The sequence below is a fragment of the Porites lutea genome, chromosome 1 (assembly GCF_958299795.1).
Source record: "Porites lutea chromosome 1, jaPorLute2.1, whole genome shotgun sequence".
NCBI classification, from domain to species: Eukaryota; Metazoa; Cnidaria; class Anthozoa; order Scleractinia; family Poritidae; genus Porites; species Porites lutea.
The window spans coordinates 53,836,150-53,861,374 of record NC_133201.1 but is presented as its reverse complement, the minus strand read 5'-3'; the positions used below and the strand labels follow the sequence as shown (position 1 = coordinate 53,861,374).

General features: G+C 39.3%; 3 protein-coding genes across 3 annotated transcripts in view; all 3 read right to left on the bottom strand.

The window, feature by feature from the left end:
• LOC140921601 (uncharacterized) overlaps positions 1-4,166 on the bottom strand; it is a 117,940-nt gene extending 113,774 nt beyond the window's left edge. The window contains exons 1-4 of the mRNA XM_073371607.1: positions 4,035-4,166; positions 2,204-2,349; positions 927-1,178; positions 213-377 (exon numbers count right to left, since the gene is read on the bottom strand). Of these exons, the coding sequence (XP_073227708.1) occupies positions 213-377; positions 927-1,178; positions 2,204-2,349; positions 4,035-4,104 (633 nt within the window). The 5' untranslated portion in view covers positions 4,105-4,166. The remainder of the gene's footprint in view (positions 1-212; positions 378-926; positions 1,179-2,203; positions 2,350-4,034) is intronic.
• Positions 1-25,225, bottom strand: part of LOC140921648 (uncharacterized) — a 216,262-nt gene that overhangs the window by 113,783 nt on the left and 77,254 nt on the right. The window lies entirely within an intron of this gene.
• The window catches only part of LOC140921542 (uncharacterized), a 471,050-nt gene continuing 464,150 nt past the window's right edge, over positions 18,326-25,225 (bottom strand). Inside the window, exon 17 of the mRNA XM_073371551.1 lies at positions 18,326-18,830. Coding sequence (XP_073227652.1) covers positions 18,487-18,830 — 344 coding nt within the window. The 3' untranslated portion in view covers positions 18,326-18,486. The remainder of the gene's footprint in view (positions 18,831-25,225) is intronic.

Sequence of the window (25,225 nt, the reverse complement as noted above, 5' to 3'; positions counted from 1 at the left end):
AGTTGCGTCAGGTTTCGAACCACCGGTTTCCTTTAGCAAGAAATGACTGCATGAGACACGTGAGACACGACACTGACCTTAATTGCTTCAAAAACGTTTTGGGTAATTGGGTTTCCGGGCGGCCGAAGTGTGGCAAAGTTAAGTTTGTTTGTCTGTCTGTTTGTTTGTTTTCATCAATACTACAGTTTACTCGGACATTTTTCTTCACTTACCACAACTGCATCTTGGTGTTTTCCATCAAAGGGCAAGAATTCCCTTAAGCACACTTCATATCCTCCAGAGTTGACGTTTTCTAACCATAAGTACATAGCGTCATTTGGCTTTGTGCTGCGAGTGTACTTAACAGAGACAAATACACGAGGCTTGGAAGCAAAGCTCTGCAAAAAAATGTTAGATAAAAAATATATGAAAAACTATTGACTGAAAAATAAACAAGCTTCTCGAAAGATACATCAGCATGAACGTATCCAAGAAGTAGTCATCAGAGGCACTTAAATGAAATTAAGGATATATAAAAGGCTAAAAGGAGCAGATTAACTAAATCTACTTGTCTACTTGTTGAAAAGGTTGGTGAATGCATCTTATTTGGCCCATTACTTAATAAATAAAGTTACATACAACAATGTTCCTTTCCGGCTAACTTTGTTAAGTTTAATGCTACAAATTTAATATCATTAAAAAATAGACTTCTATTTTCCAAATTACCTTTAACACATCAATACATTCAAAACGGTCATGACAAGCATTATTAAATCACTACCTCCAAAGTAAAACGTGAAAATGTCTTAATATCTAAAAGCGATGGAAAGAAAAGTTTGAAACTAAGCCCGAGAGAAAGCTTAAAAAGACTTTAATGTACTTTGCTATCTCCGTTTTACACCTTTATAACAAACTTAAATACTTGTTATCAATTATTGTTGTCTAACCTGAGAAAAGGCCACCTTCTCACACTTTGTTTCTGTTGTCCATGTTCCGCTAAAAGTAAGGCTTCCATGCGTTAACATAGGTTTGTCCTGGAATGCTACCCAGTTGATAATTCCAGTGTCATTTGTAGAACCTGTTGCACGCGAGCATATCTGAAATCCAGCTGTACTTATGGACTCTGCCCACACGGCGGAAGGTGAATGAACTGCATCTGATGACTGATCTTGGTGGCTTAATGACACAAAGACTCGAACCTGAAATGCGTTAGGAAAAGATAAGCATCAATGAAAATTTGCAGGCAACAATTCAACCCTAGACTACGAGAAGTCTCTTTTTTTTCTTAATCCGTCGAGCAAAACAGGCGAGAAACGCAACTGACCACGCGCGTGACTGAAAGGGCGAGACTGCAATCCTCGTTTCTCGCGCGCGTCTGGCGGCTTTGACGCTCGTGTGTGCGTGCACTCCTCTCACTAAATTTGAAAAGAAAAAGAGTCTAAGTCCACTCCAAATCGACCGCATCCCGCCCACCCCCATTCCCTACCCCATTCTAAGGGTTAAAGGTCCTCTAGCCTATTTTTATTGTCAGAATTCTCTGGCTTTTTTGGTTGCGTATTGTTTTGTTTTCTCTGAAAACACACGCATCCTAGGGATAAGGGAGCACTTGAACAAACCTATGCGCACTTAATTGTCTGAGGTCATAACGTTACAAAGGCCTCATTTTTTTTAATTGGCAGATCAAAATTTGTTGAAAACATTAGTTTCTAAAGAAGCTTCTTGTGGTCTGCTAGCAAAAGAAAGTTGCCGCCATCCCTTAAGATTAGACTACTATATTTCCTCCAAAAATAGCCTTTCCTCAATTAATCGCCTCCTCAAATAACCGCTCCCTACCCCCACCCCTCTTGCTATCTTCTCTTTCTTTCATCCTCTCCCCGCCAAGTTAAAAATTGGCACGTTGGATAACAAACAAAGCTGAAGTGGAATCTCATCCAGCAAAACTGATCAGTGACGATTCAAGCTCTAACGCAAGCATTGAAAAATAACCAAGGAACAGGATTGCTCCTGCCAATGCAAGGAACCATATTTGGAAAACTTATAAAACCCATGCTTAGTATATTTTATGTGTTTATCTTTCTATTATTATTTAATAGATAATAAAACAAAATATTTGGGGAACGACTTCTAATGAGCAATATTTGAAATAATCGCCTCCCTCGAATAGTCGCTCGCGGCTACTAATGGGCGAAATACGGTAATTTTTAATTCCTTAGGTTTTACTCACGGTTCCAGATCCACTAAACGTGTGTGGAAATACCACGTTAGTGCAGCGTGGCAGTGTACAATGTTGTGGAGCCTTACATCCGCTGTTGCAATTCCATCCTCGACGTGTCTCTGATGCGTTTAGTTTGCCTACCTGATAGGAAATGCCTGTAAAATAGAAAAAAAATGTCTCAATGTAGTGTAGGTATGGGATGGAACGAGACGGAGTGTTGCTTCAAAAGAAATGAACAAAGAGAGGCTAGAGGTGTGTCTGTGTTTATTTGAAAGGCGAGGAGTCAAACTTTCGTGTGTTATTCAAATGTGAAGATAGGAAATTAATTCTTCTTCATTTAGTGAAGTTCAGTTTGAAAGAAGTATCAGCAAAAACTGTTCTTTTGCAAGAATATTATGAACTTTCTTTTCATCTAAATAGCGCTGCAAAAATAACTTGGCCTACGGTTCATAACTCTAGGAGGCAATAAGTGTCCTGTGGTGTTGTAGGGAACCGGAATGTGAGCTTAAAAACATAGCCTAGCGTTTTTTCACTTTACACTTCCAGGCCAGGCGTAAAATATTTGCCTTGTAGTTATGTGAAGAATATTCACGAAGAATAATTCTATATATACAGATATTTTTAATTTCAATTACTCAACATGGTTTTCTGAAATTGTACTAAACAACTTGGCGAACGGCATATCAGTTCGATACAAGCGCATTCTCGTGTTGGAGGTAAATATCTTTTTGCAGATTTTAATATTGAGTCCGAGTTTGTCTAACCTCGTTTTTTTTTTTTTCGCTCATGTTCAGTTACTCCACTTGTTGAAAGCAAATCTATATAAATGTCTAGATTAATGAACTGATTACCGTTTTGCTACGCGCGCACACACAATGTGTCGAGTAAGCTCGGTTCCTTGCACCAAAAGGGTAACCCGCAATGACAGTTATCTCTGATTGGATTAAAACAGAGCTGCACGAATTAGGAATCTGAACATCGGTAGAAGTGCGGGAATGACTGATTCGGAAATAGGAAAATCAAAGAATAAAAACTCGTTTAAGGTTTCTGTAAAGGAGGGTTGATGAACCGCCAGATATTACTGTGGCCTTCGAAAGTTTGAAATGGATTAAAACTTTCGCGTTGCATCAGAATGTGGGTGTGGAGTGTAAAGGGCAGGTTTAATTTGATTTCAAAGATCTCACCCCACTGGCAAAATCTAGATCTGAAATCTTCAAACTGTTGGTCTTCTGATCGAGGATATGAAACATCGTATCAAGAATAGATCACCTGTCTGTGTTTACAATTTTGTTTCGTTTTCCTTCAATCCAAGTGGTAGCCCGCTGACTGAACAGACTGTACTTTATTTTGAAGAACAGAGTTGCGACAAACAAATTAATCCATCGGAAACTTTGTAATATAATCATTTTCTCGAGATCGTGAGATGTATAGAAACTGCCACATCAAATGAGCTGGAAAAATGCATCGATAAGTGACTTTGACCTTAGTACTCTAGTCGCGAGCTCAAGCACTGAGTTAGTCACTTAAACGAGAGGGAGGGGCTTGTTATGTTCCCCAAACTTGCATTTGTAAATAGAACACTACGAAATTCAAAAATATAAGAGAAACTATCAGACCTTCTAGATTTATATGAGGTCTAAATACCAGTATATGCATTTTTCTTAAAGAATAATTAACAAAATAGAAAGTCTCCGACCGAGATGAATTAATTTTCAGGAGATGAAATTGTAAGAATTTTTAACTATGTTAAAAGAAAAAAAGTAATATTTGCCTTTTGTTAGGTATAAGAAAGTACAAATACAGATCGCAACGGCCTATGATGAAAAGAAGAGAGGCATACCTTTTACAGTTAGAGGGAGAATCCCCAGGTTTAGGAGAAAGACAAAAAGTGCAAATTTTCTGATGTCCATCTGGCTGCTGAACCAAGATTTAAATGACCTGTCGACATCTGGATGGGTTGTTTTATAGCGGTACAAACGTTTCCAAATGTTTGACAAATCAGCCATGTATACTAAATCCTCTCAAAAAGTAAAAACAAGCTGATTGGGTACTGAAAGTGCAATATGATCCTAATTTGAAATTGTTTCATTTACAGTTAATGTTTGAGCCCAGGAGTCATTTCAAACGTAGGCGGAATGTGATCGTCTGGGTGGGTGTTGTCCTGAATAGGGTCACTGTTGAGATATTAAACAGACGTTTCAACAACTTTTGTGGTAGTCATCTTCAAAAACAACATTTTCTTTGGCTTTTAACGGTATTGTAACTTTAAGTAGGCGTGTGCTTAATCATATGTTTTGCTTCAAAGGAGCGAATTTAATGCCTTGCATATTAACAAGAAGATAAAAAGGACTCATGAACATTGACTTCTGCCAAGTATTTCATCACTACATTCAGATTAATGAAAACTGGCTGTCTTATGGAGCTGGACACACTGTTCGAATTACACTGTCACTTTGCCTTTTTATCGAATTACACTGTCACTTTGCCTTTTTATTGATTTCATATAATATGTAAATTTAATAGAGGCTTTGATAGATGCACACTTTCGGGAACTCAGTAAAAGGAGTGCCGCTGTGGTCCCAAGAGTGCAGTGCAAGATGGCTCTATCTGAAAATAGTTGATCAAAAATATTTTGAGCGCAACTCTTTCTAAAGCACCTTTAAAATATTCCTATAATTAACAGTAATTATAGATATTTGTAAGAGCAACGATAATCTAAAGTCTGTGGCCAAATGCTAGTTGCTTACCCTAGTTGGGGCAGCTTAGACGGTCAAACATGAGATATGACCCTCTTGGCAAAGGAAAGCTGATTCTATTCTTTTTATTTGCGTGCAGTATTCCACGTACTGAGTTTAAAAAGGCTTTATCCCCACCCACAAATGCATTACGTTTGCTGAAAGGACGAAAACCAGTACATGGATCCTGGAAACTGCCCTCAGCTCTATTTTATTCAATGCTTGCATACGCACATTGTTTCGTGGTTTAACTTGTTAAACGGTTCAGTGATGATAATTCTTTAGAAAACTGTCACTTCTTTGCGAAAGGCAATTAAATGTTAAGGGTTGTTTTTGCAATGGCCCGTGGCAAGTGTGGATTATGTCTAGTAAGCGTCCGCTCGCCGTATGCAATCCCTTTAATAGAACATTCAGGAAGTATTCTTTCTGTGGCTTTGAAACAGTCAGTAAAGGGTAAGCTGATAGTGTACTTTCAGAAAAGTGCATCTGATTTTCGGACGTTATAGAAGGAGATCTAAAACATTCATTAAGTAGAGGTAGCTTGAATTAGCTTTTTCTTTAAAGCCTTCCGCTTGTGGTTCTTAGAGGGATATGTCACTTTTGCTTGCAGTCTGTCAGGTTAAGCCAATGTACACCACTGCAACCTTTTTCGAAACCACGTGCACTTTAAAAGTAGAAGGGCTTAATTAGAATAAACCCCTGATCCTTCTTTCCAAGGTATTCTACTTTGAACTTCCGCACATCAAATAAGTAAACTGCAAGTATTGCAGTCAAACTAAACAAAATAGGCGATAACGTCTTCTCAGTCAAAGTTAAAACTTTGCGAGTCGGAATATTCCGGGACATTAGTTCTCCCTGAAGTCCATTAAGTTTTAAGAGAGTTTAAGCATATCACGTTTACATCAAACGGGCAACGCGAGTACCACGTGACCAATTCCACTTTACTTGTCGTTTACTGTTCATTAATTTTACACACTTGTTAGTAGTTTCAAGGAATTTTCTATCCAGTAGATTAGAATTGTTTTGAGCTGTCTTTATCTGCTCATTTTCTGTTTTGAGAAATTTTCAACTGCCGTCCTCCTGTCACTTTCGACTTTTCTCCCACACGAAGTTAGAAGAATCTAGCCGCACCGACAAATTTTCCTTGCGAAATCAGAGAGCGCAATAAACAAACCCACTCACAAAATCCGGATTGAAGACAAATGTTCTCTCATTGAGTGCAAACCAAAATAAGAAGTACAGAAGTTAATCTCTTTTTTAATCTTTATTCACCGTGTTCAATGGAGCAGTGACAGCAGTTTTTATTCCGCTTGTTGATATTTTTATTCAGTTTTGGAACACATGATAAATCAATGGCTATAATCAAGGTCATGTGTTTCATTTTTCCTCATTACAAGTCATAACCTGTGTTTCTGTCCTTACAAAATATGAGCTTGTTTGAAATGCCTATAAAATTATCATAATGTCCATCAATTACGTAACATCTCTAATGAAGCTCCTATTAAATAATGACAACAATTTTAACTTAGATAGTCTAGTATCATAATCATCATCAGACTTAGTAATCCATCTGGTGGCTCTTCGCTGTACAGCCTCCAATTTATCAATGTTACGTTTAGTATGAGGCTTCCAAGTTTCCCATGAATATACTAATAAAGGTCTCACAAGACTACAGTAAAGTGTTTTCATAGTATCAATGTCCTTTAAGTCCCTGCAAGTCCTTTTAACCAACACTAAAACTCCATTAGCCTTAGCAGTTATTTCATCAACATGTAGGCTCTATGAGAGATCACCAGCAGTAAACAATCCTAAATCTTCACATAAACAGTTTCCAAAGGTTGACCTTCGATATTATACTTTCTTCATGTCGTCACATTTGCTTGCAGTTTGTGTGAGGTGCAAGCCAATGTACACAACCGCAACCTTTTAGAAACCACTTAACATTAGAAGGGCTTAATCCGCTAAGAGTAGCCTGCGAGGGAGCTTTAAAAGGGGAAGGAGAACGCGGGAATTGGGCGCGTGAGAGCGTGAGGAGCGCGCGAGGAGGGAGAAAAAGGGAAAAGAGGGGGAAAGGTTCCCGTTTTCAACATTCCCGCGCGCTTCAGAATTCCTGCTTCTCCTTCCCTTTTAACGCCTGCTACGTAGGCTACCCCCATTAGTGAAACCCTGCATTCCAACTTCCGCATGTCAAGTGAATAAACTGCACGCTGTCAGGCTTTAAATTAACGTAAACATCATCTTCTCACAGCTAAGACCTAGCTTAATTGCATACCTTAGAAATCCAGTTTCAGACTTTTCAATCCAACATGTACACGATATTCGGAGAATCTAGCCACACATGTAGTAAAAAAGTAAAAACTCACAAGTAAATCATTTTATTAACCACTTGACGGTTTTTATTTCCACTTGTTGACATGTTAATTAAAACCAGTTTTTGAATAAATAGTAAATTATGGCTTCCAATACTGCTTGCCTTCTAATAGCGTGAGATTTCTTCACTAAAAACGATAAATTATTTTACGGCGCCTAGTATGCATAGAAAAGTTACCTATCAAATATTAAATATTTTTTTTTTATTCCCGGTTAGACCAGGTTTCACAAGATATTTGCATTCTACACCTTTTTTGACCAAGGTACATCTTAATACCGCTTAATCGACGATTAAGCAGTCTTTAGACTGCAAGCATCACGCTCCCAAGAATTAGCAGGGAAGACCTAAAAATTAGAAAACTAACTAAAACAGTTGTTTTTCACATTTAAAGGATCCTCTTGATCCTTTATTTTAGGTCATATTTTGTATGCAAGTTTTATGCGTGACCAGAGAAAATAGTTGACTGATGACAAAACAGCTAAAGCTCTCTTATGCTAGCGCTGTTTTCAGGTCTCCGAAGTGTCTAACACTTATTAAATGGAAAACTAAATATGAAGTCCCATCACAATAAAGTTAACCTGTTAGAGCGCAAAACAAGAGTGAAGAGATGGCCGGCTTACGTTATTTAGGAGGGCTGAATTTATCTTTTCGAGCAACGTTTTTTTCTAAGGGTGGTTGATTAGTATCTCAATACATTTACTTCCTTATAAGAAGATACGCCGAGAAACACAAAAGGCATTTCCTCCTTATCTGATAAATGCTTTATACCTATCCAGACCTTTAAGGTTATTTAATTATCGAATGTGAGGTATAAGCTGCTAGTCGAGACAATAAGTCTGGTCATATTTAAAAATGCATACCAAATGTACATTCTCCTAGCTGCTCATAAAATAACATATTATCGTTCACGTATAGAAGCTTTCCCTAACCAAGTTCAAAACTGCTTCAACAGTACAAAAAAACAACAACAACAACAACAACAAAACATAACTTTTGATGCTAGTAGGAGATTCAGGCACCAGTAAACTGTTTCTAAGAGGAAACTTTTGGGCGCGCACTGACTGTTTGTTTAAGACTGATGTCCGTCTTATAAACTGTCAAATTAGGGGATCACAGAAAGGAAAGGACTAAATATAGATGTCCGTTTTACCGGGATACCCGTCTTATACAAAAATTCCGTTCAAAAAGAGTGCAATGTACCAGAGACAAAAGAAAGGCCACCTGAATTTAGAAAAGACTTTCCATGGTAACAAGAAAATCATCTCTGGTAACATGAGGACTCCACCCGGCGATCAAAGCCTCCTTTTGTCCTCTTCTTGATCGAGCGGGAAAAAAGGAGGCTCTGCTTTAAACGCGTCAAACCTTTTAGGTCGCCGCAGCCCTTCGTATTTTACTGCCTTACAAGATATCGATAATCTTGAAACTTAACAGTAATACCTGAATAGACAGTTAATCTAGAGAATCTGAAATTTGTAAGAAAATCCATCGAGCGGTTTAAAAATTATTCCCTTATTTGTTTAAGAAGGCCAAAATGTTTACAAAAGAGAGCGCCTCAGAACATACTAATGAAGTCCTTCTTTGTACATCGGCCGAAGCTATCTCCATGATCTTTCAGGCACGTTTTTAAAGACAATTAAAATTTCTTTAATTTTAAAAGCGCTTCGTTTCCTACAGATAACAGCCGAACATGAACTATTAAACTGTTCATGATACGGCCACCAAAATTACGAAGAATGATACGATATACTCAACATTTCCAACATCTTAGTCTAACTTGATTGACACAATGAAGTAATTTGACGTCACTATGATACGGTCAGTTTCCTTTGTCCCTGGGGAAGGCCCCTACATTTCCTTTACATTCATACACACTGAAATGAGGTCCTATTAGGGCAGGAGCACAGCTAGTTAGGGTAAATTCTGACAAGCGCCATGGCCTTGGAACAGCGATATTGAACGGAAATGGCGACAAACGACACAAAGACGATGGGTTGAAACTGCGACAGCGATATGGCTTCCTCCTCAATACGTAAAAGAACTGCTGGTTTTGAAATTCATACTAGGGACGTACGTAACCCTCCTGAAGCCCTGATTGGGCCTCTTAAATGTAATGTAGACACTCGTTAATGCAGACAACAGACACATGATTCTTGCCCATTAACCAAGAAATTCTCGTAGAAAGCCAACCTCACTAATGCGTGCACTTCACTCTCATTTACGTACAGTAAAAAGGCTTTCCTTTTTCAATATACCGTAAAGTTCCGAAAATAAGCCCCTACAAATATAAGCCCCCCAAACTCGTAGCGCAAAAAACCCTCCGTTAAATCGCCGCTCCATATATATGCCCCCCCCCAAGGGCTTGTACTTGGAAATTGCCCGCAAATACAAAGTAAAACAAAGAAAAAACAATAAATTTACTTCCAACTATAAGGCTAGCCCAATCGATTTTGAAACGCAAATTTCCCTCAGTAGATAATATAAGCCTCTCCGAATATAAGCCCCTCCAAATATAAGCCCCTCAAAAAGGGCCTTTGAAAAATCTAAGCCCCGGCGCTTATTTTCGGAATTTTACGGTATTCTGAGTGTTTTTACGCAATGACGGTTTTTTAAAAGTTAGGAGATGTTCGATTTGATTTAATGTTTCGTGTTATTATTTTGGTATTTTGCTCAAATAATGGGTGTACTATTAAATTAAATAACATTATTGCTTAATACCGACACCTCGTTAATACCGGTTAGAAAATTACCTGTGTCAGACAGCGATAACTACACGAAAAGACGTTTCATGTTGTTCTATCATTTTATCTGTAGAACTTTAAAGTAAAAAAAAATCAAAATAAACACTGAAAATGTATTGTCGCGCAAAGAATGAAAATCAAATGTCCCTTTTAATAAAATAGGCACACGGGAATCATGTTTACGAGCTTGTTTGGATGAAAGTGTAAATTATAATTAACGTAATTTTGTCAAATTAATCGAAACTTCTGTATTTTCGTTAAAATCTAAAAAATTAACGCTTCAGGTAAAATTTGTTTCGTAGGTTCAGCAGCTAAATAATATCAATGGGATTTGAAAGGAAACCGCGGAGGAAGCAAGATGAGCAGATACCTTCAAAATTCAAAATGCTGTAAAATTATGTAAGCCTTAACAACACCATTGCGTGAAAATCATTACACTTTGATAAAGACGTTGTCTTTGTAATGTTGAATTTAATAGCCGACTACCCTACAAACTTCTCAATAAGTTTTTTTTTTTATTTCTAAAAAGTCATTAGCGGGAAATTACTAAACTCTTGTGGCTTTTGTTTTACCTTTTCAAAGTAATCGACGTCATCCATTGCAACATGGTTATTGCAGTGAGATTAACATGATGAATGATCTCTCTTGGAAGTTTAAAAAAAGTGAAAAATTGACATTACGGGTAAGCTTGAGAGACAAGGCAGGTGAAATAAGGTACACTAAGCAAATATTGGCGATTGAGACAAACTGGATAAAAGCAGAGTTTAGGTTTAAAAGAAAATGCGTGTTATTGACCACTCCTCCGAAAGCAGATGGCCAAATATTAAATAATAAGACAAGAAATAACAAACGCTCATCACTTCAAGCTCAGTTTGGGAGTCTCTTGATACGCTACAAGTCGTGGTAAGCCTCAAAGCGAAGTGAAAACACTCCTCGGTGCCTCGTGAAGGAAAAAAATTTGAATTATTGGTTGTTGTAGGAGCTTGGAAATGCCGGGCCCTTCCATCGAATCTGTGAACAGTACAAGCGCCTGAAATGTAGGAGATTAACACAGGAAGGTGACTTTGTAAAGAAGACAAAAATAACTGCTTTCGTTTTTCTCAAGTTGTTGTCTATGTTGGGCAACGCTTTGTTAATCGCCGTCTTGTACAAAAACGCTAATCAAAGAATTAGGACTCCAAATAATTACTTCATCTTGAACATGGCCACCAGTGGCTTATCACGGGAGTCGCTTATCACAGTTTACTGTTCAAATGTCAGTCTTAGTCTCCACTACAAGTTTGTTTGTGACTGCTTTGGATCGTTTTTTCCTGGTGTTTTATCCACTCAAGAGAATAATAACAATTCGTATCGCCCGGTTTCTGATTGGCGTCATTTGGATTTTTGCGATAGTGTTCACGGTGCCGTTATTCAAAATGACCACTTTAGTCGAATTCAAGCTAGACTTCCATGTTTGTACCTTCAATTTTGGAATCATTGGTTAGGTTATCATTTATTTATTATTCTGCTACCCTGTGGTAGCATAACTGCCTATCATTGCGATCATCCTCATCTACGCTTGCGATTGAATTCAAACTAAAACACACCATAGCACCCGGCAACCAACTCCCGTCAAATCAACATCGACGGGTACAGATGAACCGCAAGATATTAGCAATGCTTGTCATTGTTGTTGCTGTTCTAATCGTTTGTCGTTTTCCGTTGATTTTTGGAACGATGGCTTGTTTCTCTAGCTTAAAAACTGCCTGCTCTTGGAACTTTCTGTTCCTTGGCTGGTTTCTGGTATGTTTTAACAGTGGAATTAATCCTTGGATATATTTCATCTTTAATGAGCAATTCTTTCAGGGTGCGAAATTATTGCTGCAGAAGCTACTTCCGCGTTGTTTTAAAGTCACAAATGAAGTGGTAATGTTGGAATCGACTGGACGTCAAATCAAAACGCACACACCACAAACACACGAGAGTAGCCACGCGTGAAGTTCTCGGTACAGTCCAGCGAACAAATAACTCAAGAAAAAAGTTTTACCCTGACAGCAACATGCACATTTTCTAGTTTCTTCTCTTTGCGTCACTTAGACAGGGTTGAATAACGTACTACGCATGTCCGTGACATCACTTGATTTACCAAGCATAGCCCGTGCAGCGAAGCACTCGTGCGAAGTGAAATTTATGCATCTGAGCGGACCATCTTCGACCATCTGTTAAACTCATATTTGTGAATGCCAACGAAGGAGGAATTTTACGAATACGTTAGAAATGCAACTCATGAAAAGAAATGTTACGTGATCTATTTTCTGGGATGGATAGATTTTCTTACCCCATGATGCTTCGCTGCGCGCGATTCGCGCGCGTGAGGGCCGCAAAAAGTGATTTAATAAAATCGGTATCAGCACAGTAGCAAGCATAGTGGAACCTCGGTTTACGATCACTCTGTTTATATGACCACCTTGTTTGCACGAACATATTCTTTCGACCTAAACGTAAAAATCACTGAGTTATTTCATAACAGTGGAACCCCGTTAATCGACCACCTCGTAAGTGCGACCAGGATTTTATGGCTCAACGGTGGTCGGGGGCGGGGTTCCACTGGTGGGCGGGGTTCCACTGTTATTAATTTATTACTGATGAAGAACTGACATACTTCTGGAAAATAAGTGAAAAATCAGTTTTTTACCCTTAGTCTCTCTTCGGTGTGATTTTGTGCAGGACAAAACGTTAATCCGTATACGGAACATTTGACTAGTACGGTAATTGATGATTTTGTTTTTAGCGCAAAACCATCTTCACAGGTTTCATCTATAACCTTTACAATTATCTTTAAAAAGCTGTATCATCCGGGTATGGAACAGCCCGAGGCGTAAAAAAGTGATTGCTTTTACTGTTTTGTAGTCCTTGTAATCTTACAAGATTTTTTTTCAAACACACTTAGTCAAAGCAACATTCCCTTGGTACCAATCGACAGATGGATCTAGCACAGCTTTCAGGTGTTAATCAGTGATGACACATGAGTACCCAACGACCATTTTTGTTTTTAAATTCGTCAGAAGTGTCTGAGATGTTTTTCTCTTTGATTTAGAAGCCTGTTTGGTTCATTTGAAGCTACCCTTAAAACTTTTGATCTGTTCCGATGTCTTAACGGTACTTTGGTCGTCTCGAACGTTTTAGATGGTTATCCTGATGGGTGCGGAAGACTAAGTTTGAGGACATGGAGTAACAGTCCTTTCATAAGCGACGTCTTGTTATACCAAAATTTTCAGAAGATTTTTTTTTGTAACAATAATCACGATGTCTTGGAAATAAAATATGAACTGTCAAAAATCTCTGAAAAACGTAGTGAAGTTAGTAAAAAGAGACTCCGCATATCTTAGGTGAGTTTAACAATTATTCAGAAATTTTTAGCCTTCCTGGAGCTTTCGAGGTAGTATCAATTTGCTCTTTGTAACAGTTATTTTTCAGCATCAAATCATTATAAGGTGTCCCTGTAATGAGATGCAGTCTAACTTCGTGCCATTGCGCATTTTTTGAAGCCACCTGAGCCGCTAATGACATACAGCAGGCAGTTGACCAAAAATGGTCATACCAGTCGATTGAGGAGCTTACTTTTTACTTAATTTTGTTTTGGCTGATTGCCGCATTACAATTGACTGCCATCAAAAAAATTGTTCAACTTCCTTTCGAAGACGGAAGGCCTTGTACTCAAGCTTTTCCTCTCGTGTCAGGTATTCCGCAAACCAGAACGCTCTCCATTCGTGGTGTAACTTTCCAGGAAGAAAGGGCATAAGCTAATTAAAGTTAACCAATGTCTTTTTATACTGAGATCGTTAAGGAAGGAGTCAGAGTTATACTCTGTCAGAATTAGACCATCTGTTTCAAAGGTTTTATCCCTCATTTGACCTACGGTGATGGTAAAAGACGGAATCAGTTTGCGGAACCACTTCATACCGTTTACCTGTCCTCAGACCTTGTGTCTGGGCCCGTCAGAGTTGGAGTACAGTCTTCTTTACCATTTGAGGGAGTACAGCTGATTTTAGGAAATGACCTTGCTGGAGAAAAAGTTGTTGTTAATGCTATCGTCACGGATAAGCCTTGTTTAGAACAGTGTCCAGATCCAGTAGAGAAGGCAATTCCTGGCTTGTATCCAGCATGTGTTGTAACTCGAGCCATGAGCAAGAAGAAAGAAAGCACGGAGGAAGAGGTCACATTAGCGGACACTATCGTTGGTGAAGCCTTGAAGAATAAGCCATCAAGAACCCTTGTCCCCGAGCCAGCGGTAGTTGTTACCGAGGACGGTTTGGCATATCAGGCTGACAAGATGTCCACGCCTAATCTGATTGCAGAACAGCAAAGAGATCCAGTAGTTTCAAGCTTGTTTGCGAGAGTCGTTGATAAAAGCGAAGTGTCAAACAACCCTGCATGCTTCTTTACAAAGAACGGAGTGCTGGTGAGAAAGTGGAGGCCACCTGATATTCCAGCTGAAGATGAGTGGGCTGTCAAGTACCAGATTGTTGTTCCGAAGAGTTATAGTCAGGAGATTTTAAGTTTGGCGCACGAGACTCCTCTAGCTGGCCACATGGGCATCAATTAAACCTATAAGAAGATCTTTAACCATTTCTACTGGCCAAATGTAAGAAAGGATGTAGCAGAATTTTGTAGATCATGCCATGCCTGTCAGATGGTTGGGAAACCGAATCAGACCATCCCCAAAGCCCCGCTGAAGCCAATACCAGCTGTCGAGGAGCCGTTTAGTAGAATTGTTGTTGATTGTGTTGGTCCATTACCAAAGACGAGATCTGGAAATCAGTATTTGTTGACCATCATGTGTGCGACTTCTAGGTTCCCTGAAGCAATACCCCTGAGAAACATCAAAGCCAAGACTATTGTCAAAGCTCTAACCAAGTTTTTCACACTAGTGGGCCTTCCAAGTTCTATCCAGTCGGTTCAGGGTTCGAATTTTATGTCTGGAGTGTTTCAACAGGTCATGTACGAGCTTGGGGTCACACAGTATAAGTCATCCGCATATCATCCTCAAAGTCAAGGAGCTCTTGAAAGATGGCATCAGACTCTGAAGAACATGATGAGGATTTACTGCTCCGAAACAGAGAAAGAGTGGGACGAGGGTATTCATTTGCTGTTGTTTGCTGCAAGAGAGTCAGTGCAAGAGTCTCTAGGATTCAGTCCCTTCGAGATTGTGTTTGGGCACACTGTGAGAGGACCTCTTAAGTTGCTTAAAGAGAAGTTATTATCTAACTGTAGTGAGTCCATTAATCTTTTACAGTATGTCTCAGATTTTCGTTCTAAGCTTTTTAGAGCTTGCGAATAAGCCAGAGCCAATCTAAGTTTATCTCAGAAATCTATGAAAGAGAGGTACGATGTAGATGCTGTAGAACGTAGTTTAAAGCCAGGGCAAAAGGCCCTTGCAATTTTGCCCGTACATGGCAACCCATTACGCTCTAGATTTTTTGGACCATACGAGATTCAGAAGAAGTTAAATGATCTTAATTACATAGTAGTTACTCCGGATAGGCGTAAACAAACACAGCTATGTCATGTCAACATGTTAAAGCCTTACGTAGAGAGAAACAGTGATCTAGCCTCAGAACCTTCAACTGTTAATGTAGTCGTTATCGAGCCTAAAGAGGAGTTAAGTAACGAGCTTAGTAGCAATGCTTTTAGTCCCACTGACACAACAAGACTCACGAACTCCGATGTGTTGCGGAACTTGGATTCTAAGCTGTCTCACCTATCACAAAGTCAACGACAGGACCTGGAGAAACTTCTGCTGGAGTTTGAGCACCTGTTTCCTGATGTTCCTACAAGGACAGATCAGATTTATCATGACGTAGATGTCGGCAATGCTGATCCAGTTAAGCAACACCCGTACATGCTAAATCCAAAAAAGCAACAGTATCTCAAGGAGGAGATTAACTATTTGCCTGAGAACGATTTCATTGAGCCAAGTAACAGTAGCTGGAGTTCTCCGTGTATCCTTGTTCCTAAACCAGATGGAAGTTACCGAATGTGTACGGATTACAGAAAGGTCAACAGCGTGACTAAGACGGACACATTTCCAATCCCAAGGATGGACGACTGCATTGATAAAGTAGGAAAAGCCAAATATGTAACGAAGTTCGACCTCCTTAAAGGATTCTGGCAAGTTCCGTTGACAGACCGCGCCAATGAGATTTCAGCCTTTGTCACACCATATAAACTGTACCAGTACAAAGTTATGCCATTTGGTACGAAGAATTCGCCAGCCTCCTCCCAACGCCTTATTAACAAGGTGATCGCAGACCTTGAGGGTTGTGAGGCGTACATTGATGACGTGATTATTTATAGCGACACATGGGAAGAACACTTAAGGATCATCCATGAGTTCTTCAAGAGGTTGAGTAGAGCTAAGCTGACTATCAACCTTTCCAAAAGTGAGTTTTGCCAAGCACAAGTAACTTATTTGGGACACGTTGTTGGACAAGGTCAAGTAAAACCATTAACCGCTAAGGTCGAGGCTATTGCTAACTTTCCGCAGCCCGAGAGCAAAAGTCAGTTGATGCGCTTTCTTGGTATGGCTGGATACTACCGAAGGTTTTGTCCCAATTTCGCCGCCGTCGCAGAACCATTGACGCAGTTACTCAATGAGAGGGCAAAATTTATTTGGAGTGAAAAGTGTGATAAGGCATTCGAAAAATTAAAGGCCATGTTGCAAAGTGCCCCTGTACTGAGAGCGCCCGATTTTGGCTCTCCCTTCAAGCTGGCCGTGGATGCAAGTGATGTGGCTGCTGGTGCAGTGCTGTTGCAGGATGATGATGAAGGTGTGGAACACCCAGTGTGTTATTTTTCAAAAAAGTTCACCAAGAGTCAACAGAACTACTCCACTGTAGAGAAAGAGTGTTTAGCGTTAGTGTTAGCACTGCAACACTTTGAAGTCTATGTGAGTTCTTCCAGTTCGCCTATTGTTGTTTATAGTGATCACAATCCCCTTGTTTTTCTTCACAAATTAAAGGACAAAAATCAGCGATTACTAAGGTGGAGTTTAATGTTGCAAGAATATTCTTTAGAAATTAGGCACATCAAAGGAACAGACAATGTTATTGCGGACTGCCTCTCAAGAGCGTGAGTTTATTGCAAGAAAGTTTTGCAAACTTTCTTTTCTTGAAGGGGGAGGGTGTTATGGAGAGCTAATGTAAATAACAAGCTTCTGGAGTTTTCCAGTCACGCGATGTTTGTACTAGAACTTTCTATTGTCACGTAGTAGAACTGTCTAAAACATTCTGCTGGATGATGTAACTCACGATGTAATGTTACAAAAATAGTAGTCTTGTAAGCTCTTAGAACTATCTAGAACATGAAATGACTGTATATAAGGGCTTAGTGAGCTTTGAGTTAGTTATTGTTGTTACGGCTGAGACTGATAGGAGACGCTATGCTGGGAGAGCTATAGCAGTTTGCTGAGGAGTACTTTGAAGTCATTCCAAGTGGCTCCAGGACGTTTGGTGATAGCAGTGTCTACTCAGTGAGTTTGTGTCAGTGGCGACTGAAGGTTAATAATAGGCTCTAAGTAGTTTGTAGTAAGGTTGTATTGTGCGAGAGTCGCTCCCAAGTTGTAGTTATCACTTGAAGTATAGTTAATTAAATTAGTTGATTTTAAGGAGAGTTTTTGGTATTTTTCTGTCGGTTGAATTATACCGTAACAGATTAAACAAATTATCTTTTAAACCTGAACTTCCTGATACTTCATTCTATCCAGAAAAGCTATAACTCGTTAATTAGGATTTGCCGAAATGAATCGCTTATATGTAGGAGAGCTAATCCCAAGCTCATAAGCCTTTCTTAAAAAATTCTTCGAATTACATCAGTTTCAGCCTTAAAGCACTAGACTATGAGTCATCCCCATTTTTCCTTAGGGACAGTAGAGCGAGCGAAACGCGAGCGCGCGAGAAAATCACCCCACGCGAGAAATGCGAGACACGGCGGGAGCTCATCTTTCTCTCTCCCCGCTGCGTCTCGTCTTTCTCGCGTGGAGTGATTTTCACGCGCGCTCGCTCTACTATCCCTAAGGGAAAATGGGGACTACTCGTAGTGATTATTAAGCACAGTAGAGGAATATAATCACATTCAACTAGGGATCGCACCAGGTGTTACTGCTTCTCTAATATCATTTAATAGTCTATCGTGATCAAGAAAACCCTGCAAAACATAAAACGAAAAATGCAAAATAATGTTGCAATGTTTGAAAAGAAATAAATAAGAACATGTGGTTATATTAAAGATCAGTTTAATAAGGTGGTACAAGTTTTGTACTGTAACTTACAGGCCTCAATATTATTTTGACAAATTAAAATGTATTTATTTTTTTATTGCCTGGGTTATAAAAAAAGTATATTATCTTGGCTTAATCAGTGTAATAGTAATTGACTGTCAAGTTTGAAGGTGAATACGATGCCACAGTTTTTAGGTTGTTTCGTAAAATGTTTCCACTTCGTCTGGTGTAAAATGATAATTACTTCCTCCTGCCAGAAATGTGTTGGTGAAGGTGTCTCCATAGTTGTATCCGCTTGGTGGGCTGTAAGTATAGCCAAGGTTGGCATAGTTACTGCTACTGGATGACGCGTAGTCGTAAATGGCAATGTCATGGCCTCCTCCGAAAATAGGTCCATGAGACGAGCAGTCGTATATGGAATATCTGCTATCACTATGCTGCCCTGGCTGAGGCAGTTTCACCGGTGCCCATCCTGGCTTGTTAGCCAGCGAGAAAAGGAATGCCTGGGAATCATATCGATACTGGCAGCTGTAACCTGTTGAGAAATTTTTAGAAATGAAAAGGATGATCAATGCACAGACTTCGTTCAAAAATTCGAATTGACACAGACAAGAAAATATACTGATACTGCTAGTAGTAGTTTAACTCCCTTTAAAGTAGCAAAGATATCAGTCTCGTGAAAAGTGTTTACTTTTGAAGGAATAATTATAAAATGGTACTTATCTGAAAAGCTAAACGCCAAAAATATTGAAAAGAGCGACAAATTGTAGAATAAAATTATCAGTTAGCGGCACCCCGATACAAAGGCTTGAGATTTTCAGTTGTTGTTTACTACTACAGCCGAGTGGAACCTCGATATAACGAACCTCTGTATGACAACTTCCTTGATGTAACTAACCATTATGGTAAAATATATGGAATAGAATCTCGATAAAACAAAACCTCGTTATAAAGTAAACAAATCGGTCGGTCTCTTAATCCTATCCTTAAAATTCAATTCTTGAGGGGTCTTGTAAAAATGATTACGATGTAGAACTAAAATGAAAAATAAGGATTAAATTACTTACAAACTACAATAAAAACTCTTAAAAGATACGATAAGATTCCAAATGAAAAAGATGCAAAATGTATTTAAAGGATATAAAATGAATTTTCATTAATCACCTTTAAGTAATTGACTACAGCTTTTAAAACTTAAAATAGTTAAAAAAGAACATTTAAAATCGTGGTAGTGCCTGGGCATCGACTGGACTGACTGTGCGCTAAAATCAAATTAAGTGACTGTGCGTCTTACGAGGGTCCAAATAGGTTGGCGGAATGCGGGATTTGGCTATTTTTTGTGGTGATACTCGGGATGCGAGCTAAAAAAAGAGCTGAAGCAGGAATTCTGATAATAAGAGGAAGCGGGATTTCCTATTTTTATTGGGTTGGGATGCGGGAATCGTAAGGGAAAAGTAGCGGGATACGGGAATTAAGTTTTGTCGTGACTACATTTTGGCACCTTTTAAAACCGACTGTGAGAAAAAACGACTGTTTTGCAAACTATTGCAGGTCACACGCACGTATTTTTGTGCCGATTTAAGAATGGAAGAAATAAAGAGATTTTAAACAAGAATCGAAGACCAAGTCCAAGAAGGTTGGAAAAGTAAACTTTCTGCGTGGGGGTTGTTTGCATTTGGTTGTGCTGTTCGATTTCATACCAGGTTTATCTTTCCATATCTGAAAGAGAACATTCTATACATCTGTGCAACCATTGTGTTCATTCACATTTTCCGTGACCCGTAGTCAGCGTAGGCAATTGGCATCATCGCCTAATGGAATCTAGCAGTAAAGAAATCGAAACATCCTTCTACCCGACTCAACTGGCTGCTTCCAAATGGCCGGAACTCAAATCGAAGTAAACCTTCTTTTTTGTACTGATGCGCTCAGAAAGAAATAAAAAATAAATAAATAAATAAGAAAAACAGAAAATGAAGTTACGATCGCTAATGGCTAAGTCAAGAACCTTAAACCTTAACATCCAAGCCTCCTATTTCAAAAAGGTTAGTCTTAAACATTGTATAATGAAAGCAAGAAACTCGTTAAAAAAAATAGGGCGGAATGGGGATTCGGACATTAAAAAAGGCGGGATAGCGGGATTAAGAGAAAAAAACAATCGGGAAGACGGGATTTGAGAACCCTATTGTGACCCTCTTTCAAAACATCATGCAAGCAAAACTTAAAACCGTGAGCTGGGCACAGCGTGATACGACATTGCAGGAAGTATCACAGTCACGTACTAAAAGAAATCGCTTAGTTATTCAGATCCTGAGGCACTTTAGATAAAATCAAAGAGCCTAAAAGAGTAAAAGCCTTATTTAGCCTCAATAAAGAGCTCTACACTTCACGAAAGAGGTCACAGAAAATGCTCTTGCATCAGAGGGCAAATCATCTTCTCGACTAGCCTGCGTGGCAGGCGTTTAAAAGGGAAGGGAAAAGGGAGTTTTGGGAAAGGGAGTTTTAGGCGCGAGAGAAACGCGAGGGGCGCGCTAATTTCCTTTCCCTTCCCTTTCGAACGCCTGCCACGCAGGCTACTTCTCGACCAGAAACAAAAACCACAGAAAATCAAATCAACGTGTCATGACTTCTCAGTGTGAAAAAAGCAGGTAAATGAAATCATAAAACCTTCCAGAGCATAATCTACCCGCCAGAGAAAAAACACTTTGTAACAAGCAACATTTTGGTATGAATTAAGTCGTGTAGGTCTACCGACCCCTTTTTACACTAAGAATACAGTAGAATTTCGATAACTCGAACTCGGATTACTCGAATTTCACGCTAACTTGAACTAAATTTCCTTTCCCTTGATCAAAATTTCACCGAAATTTACCGCGATAACTCGAATTTCCCGCTAACTCGAACCGTTTTTCGTTTCACTACAGAGTTCGATTACCCGGGTTTTACCACAGGCAGCCCAAACTCACGTTATGAGGAAAGGGTGTAAAGTTTTACTCCGACCATAGGTGACGCGTGACCTTTCTGCTAGACGCGTCGGTGTGGCGTTAGGGGCAACCGTTGAAAATAAGAGACTTTGTATGCGAAATAAAATACTGAGATCTGCAAACGCTAAATCGAATTTTTCCTTCAATGAAATAAATAAAATAGACTTACCTGTGATATATTTCATCGTGTTTCGGTGTCTGCTTTTTGTTTTACTGTTTTTTAGGCTTTATTGCATAATCAATGTGACTCCCTTCATAAGACGAAGTCTTAAGCGTTCGAAGATCTCAGTATTTTATTTCTCATACAAAGTCTTTTATTTTTAACGGTCGCCTGTAACGGGACACCGGCTCGTCCACCATAAAGGTCACGCGTCACCTATGGTAAGTAATTTACTTTACACTCTTTCCTGGTATAATGAATTTGGGCTGCCTGTGGTTCAACTTTACTTTTGAACGAAATATGACAATAACAGCTTTAACTGGAACAGTGAGTGATCGCGCTGTTTATAAAGGTGATTGCAGAAATAGCAAAGACTACATCAATTTTGCAGAAAGAAAATAGTTACATTAAAATCAAGCTGAACTTTCAGTCACTCATCCCTGCACTCATACATCGAGTGTGACAATAGGGCCATTTATACGAGGAAAAATAAGAAGCGTCTTACATAAGACGCGCCTTAGATAAGACGCGAACTGTACCATTTATACGAGCATGTCTTATCTAAGACGAGAACAGCTCGTATAAATGGTTCGCGTAAAGGGGGGAATTTCATATATCCCATGATGCTTCGCGGCAAATTTGTCTCTTCTCTCCGCGGTGGAAAGAGCGTTCGAGGGTTTCGAAGGAGATTTTCAACGACCTGAATTTCAAGATGCAGCTCATCCAAGGTAAGTTTTAATGAACCCTGTTAATCTTTGGTATCTTATTAATAATGTAAAATTGTCCCATGGTCATTTCACGCATTATTGCTCTCGTTTACGACCCCATTAAGCCATGCTGTTTTAACTCGCAAGTGAATATTTATTTAGATGACTTTCAGTTATCGAAAACTGTCTTTATTCTAGCAAGGTTTTGCCCTAATAAATTATTTAAATCGGCGGACAAGGGGTGCTTGATACTATTTCCACGCTCCGACCTCTTTCAACCTCGCGATTTTTATGGGTTTGATCGTTTCCAAATATCGCGTTTTCTGCCCTTTCTCCACTAAGATGCAAGACGAAGGTTTCAATTTCTTTATGCTAAGTCCCGCGAAGATGGGACATTTTCTCTTGAATTCGCCCTTTTTTCGCTGATCAAAACACAAATATTATCTCTTGAGGGTATGATGAATGTTTAAATTCAATGGTTTATAGTTATTGAAGCTTTTTTGTCTCATTATTTTAGGTAAATTGGTTTCTCATGGTGGCTTCCGGTCGCAACCGCGCGTAGGGAACTTGAAATATACAGGGCAGCAAATGTCATGGAATAGCACGCCGTAGGACCTCAACCGGCGTATAAAACCTTTTAAGACAGTTTGATAATTCTTTTAGGATCCATTGTAGTGAAGAAGTTGGTGTTTTTGTATATGTATTGTGCCATTTCTTAATAAAGCTTTTTTCTGTTTATGTTTGACAATGATGCTTAGCTCGTGTTGTGTTACGAAAAATATGGAGATGTCTTTGTTATTTTTATTGTTTGTTGGAGCTATTTCCCTCCTTTGAATTTTATCTCCGATAGACGTCACTTTGCTCTTTAACGGTCTCGGTATTTTCGACTACATAAGCCGAGCTTGTTGAAGAAAAAGCGTGTGCAGTCACTGTACAGTTGATATACTGCATCGATGAATTATTGAACTGACAATATGAACACCCCGATCACAAACAAGCAACGGAGAGAAATCTCACACCTAGAATATGTATTTATTTCAAGACAAGTCGTGGAAATCGCCTGTTAATTCATGGAGAGCTTTGTCAACGCACGTTAAAACAGGACGTACTGAAGCAAAGACTTTCCTCGCTACCTTCTAAGAACGTTTGTGTGGACTGCGTTGCTATCGTAAGTCTAGTTAACTCATAATCGGCGGGCAAAACACTCTCTTTGACTTAACAAGAGATATATTTGGAATAGTAAAACGAAAATCGTTAATAGACCGACACAGCAAAGGTACAGAAAGTTTTATCGGCAGAATAAATCGCTTTCCACTGCTGTTCAACTGTCATGTCCTTGTTGAACTGATAGCATCGCGTGCGTTCGGAAGCTTGATAATATAGTATGAAGCGATGCATCATGGGATATATGAAATTCCCCCCTTTGGTTCGCGTCTTATTTCTGTTCTTGCCTCGTTTTCATGTGAATGTTGCCCGTAGCAACGGCAAATCCAAAGTGGCGCGCCAAAAAATAACGCATGCGTACTATGCGTTCGCGTCTTATATAAGACGCGTCTTATTTTTCTCCTTATAAATGGCCCTAATGTGCTTCGATTACCGGTTATAACAAACATCAAAATCGAGCCAGTTTGCTTCAGTGAAACAACAAATCCCAGACACAATTTGTTAACAAATCTAAGATTAAATTAAGCCACAAATATTAAAGAAACAACCACTTCGAAACAAGGTACATTGCCTGTACACGCGCTGCACATCTCCTTTCGATTCTGTCCTGAATGACGCATGAGGATCGGACCGCTTGGGCCGCATTGAATGCTGTGTTGTGTTGTGATTTCGCCCCATGTCAAGGAATCCCGATTCCGGGAAAATTTTGCTTATGGAATCCGGAATCCCGGGCTTTGGAATCCGCAATACGGCTCAAGGAATCGCGAATCCCAATAACGAGTGGAATCCAGAATCCAAGACTGTCCTAGATTTCCTTACATGGGGCGATGTGATTGCTTCGGTACAGTCCGGTACGGAAACAGTGTCATCGAGGCAAATATAGCCAATCAGAGAGCCACTTTGGAATGGTGCTGGTCAACTGGGCATTTACAGGGCAGTACTTACAAATATAAACTAGAGTACAGCAGTGCTAATTCCAAATATCTCTTAGCATAATTTATACTGATTAATTTTTACAGATCTTTGCTTTCTTTAGGTTTGTATAAAACTAATTTATGTCTTTAGAGTTAAATGACAAGATTCAGCGAGGAAAAGAAAGGTTTTCATTTTATATATTATATATCTCTCTGGATTTGTTAAAACGTGGCTAAAGAAATTTCAAGTGCATTTTAACTATTTGACATCTAAGTGGAATGGGAAGCAGTTAAAAGTCACTAGCTGAAGCTAAACAATGACAGCATTATTGCTTGCAATATACGGTAAAGTTCTCTTGCAGAAGTAACAGGATTTTGCGATGAAATAAACGACATTTGAAACGTTCAGAAATTGTAATCTTTTAGTCAGTCAAACCACGAGGCCCACATCTCAGTGTCGGCCGAAAACAGATTAAGAATCCACAATCTTTGAGCAAAGAATAGGCTTTCTAAGACAAAATCAACTAAACTAAACACTCACGAAGCGTTTTTATGCTTGACACAAAGCATTCTAGAAACACGAGCTCAACCGCACATACCTGAGATTTGTCTGTCAACACTTTCGGTAAATCACACAATAAATGACTTTCGCGGCAATCACAATACTTCCCAAAACCACTCATAATATTTCCACACTTAACACGGGCGAAACATCGTCAAATTACACCGTAAAACACTCGCTTTCTCCACATAAATACTCACATGGAACTTTTCTCGACTCACTGACAGTTGATTCATTCAAGATCCCGGATTTTTTTGTTGTTGTTGGAGGGGGGGGGGGGGGGGGAGGGTAATAGGTTAATAGCCAGTGAGAAACTCATCAAATTCTATCTACTATTAATTCTATCTAGTGTGTGGGGCTGTTGCGGGGAAGGTCGTAAACAAGACCTTGAAGCCCTCCAAAACCGGGCTGCTTGGATAGTGGCTTGTACTGTGCGCAACAA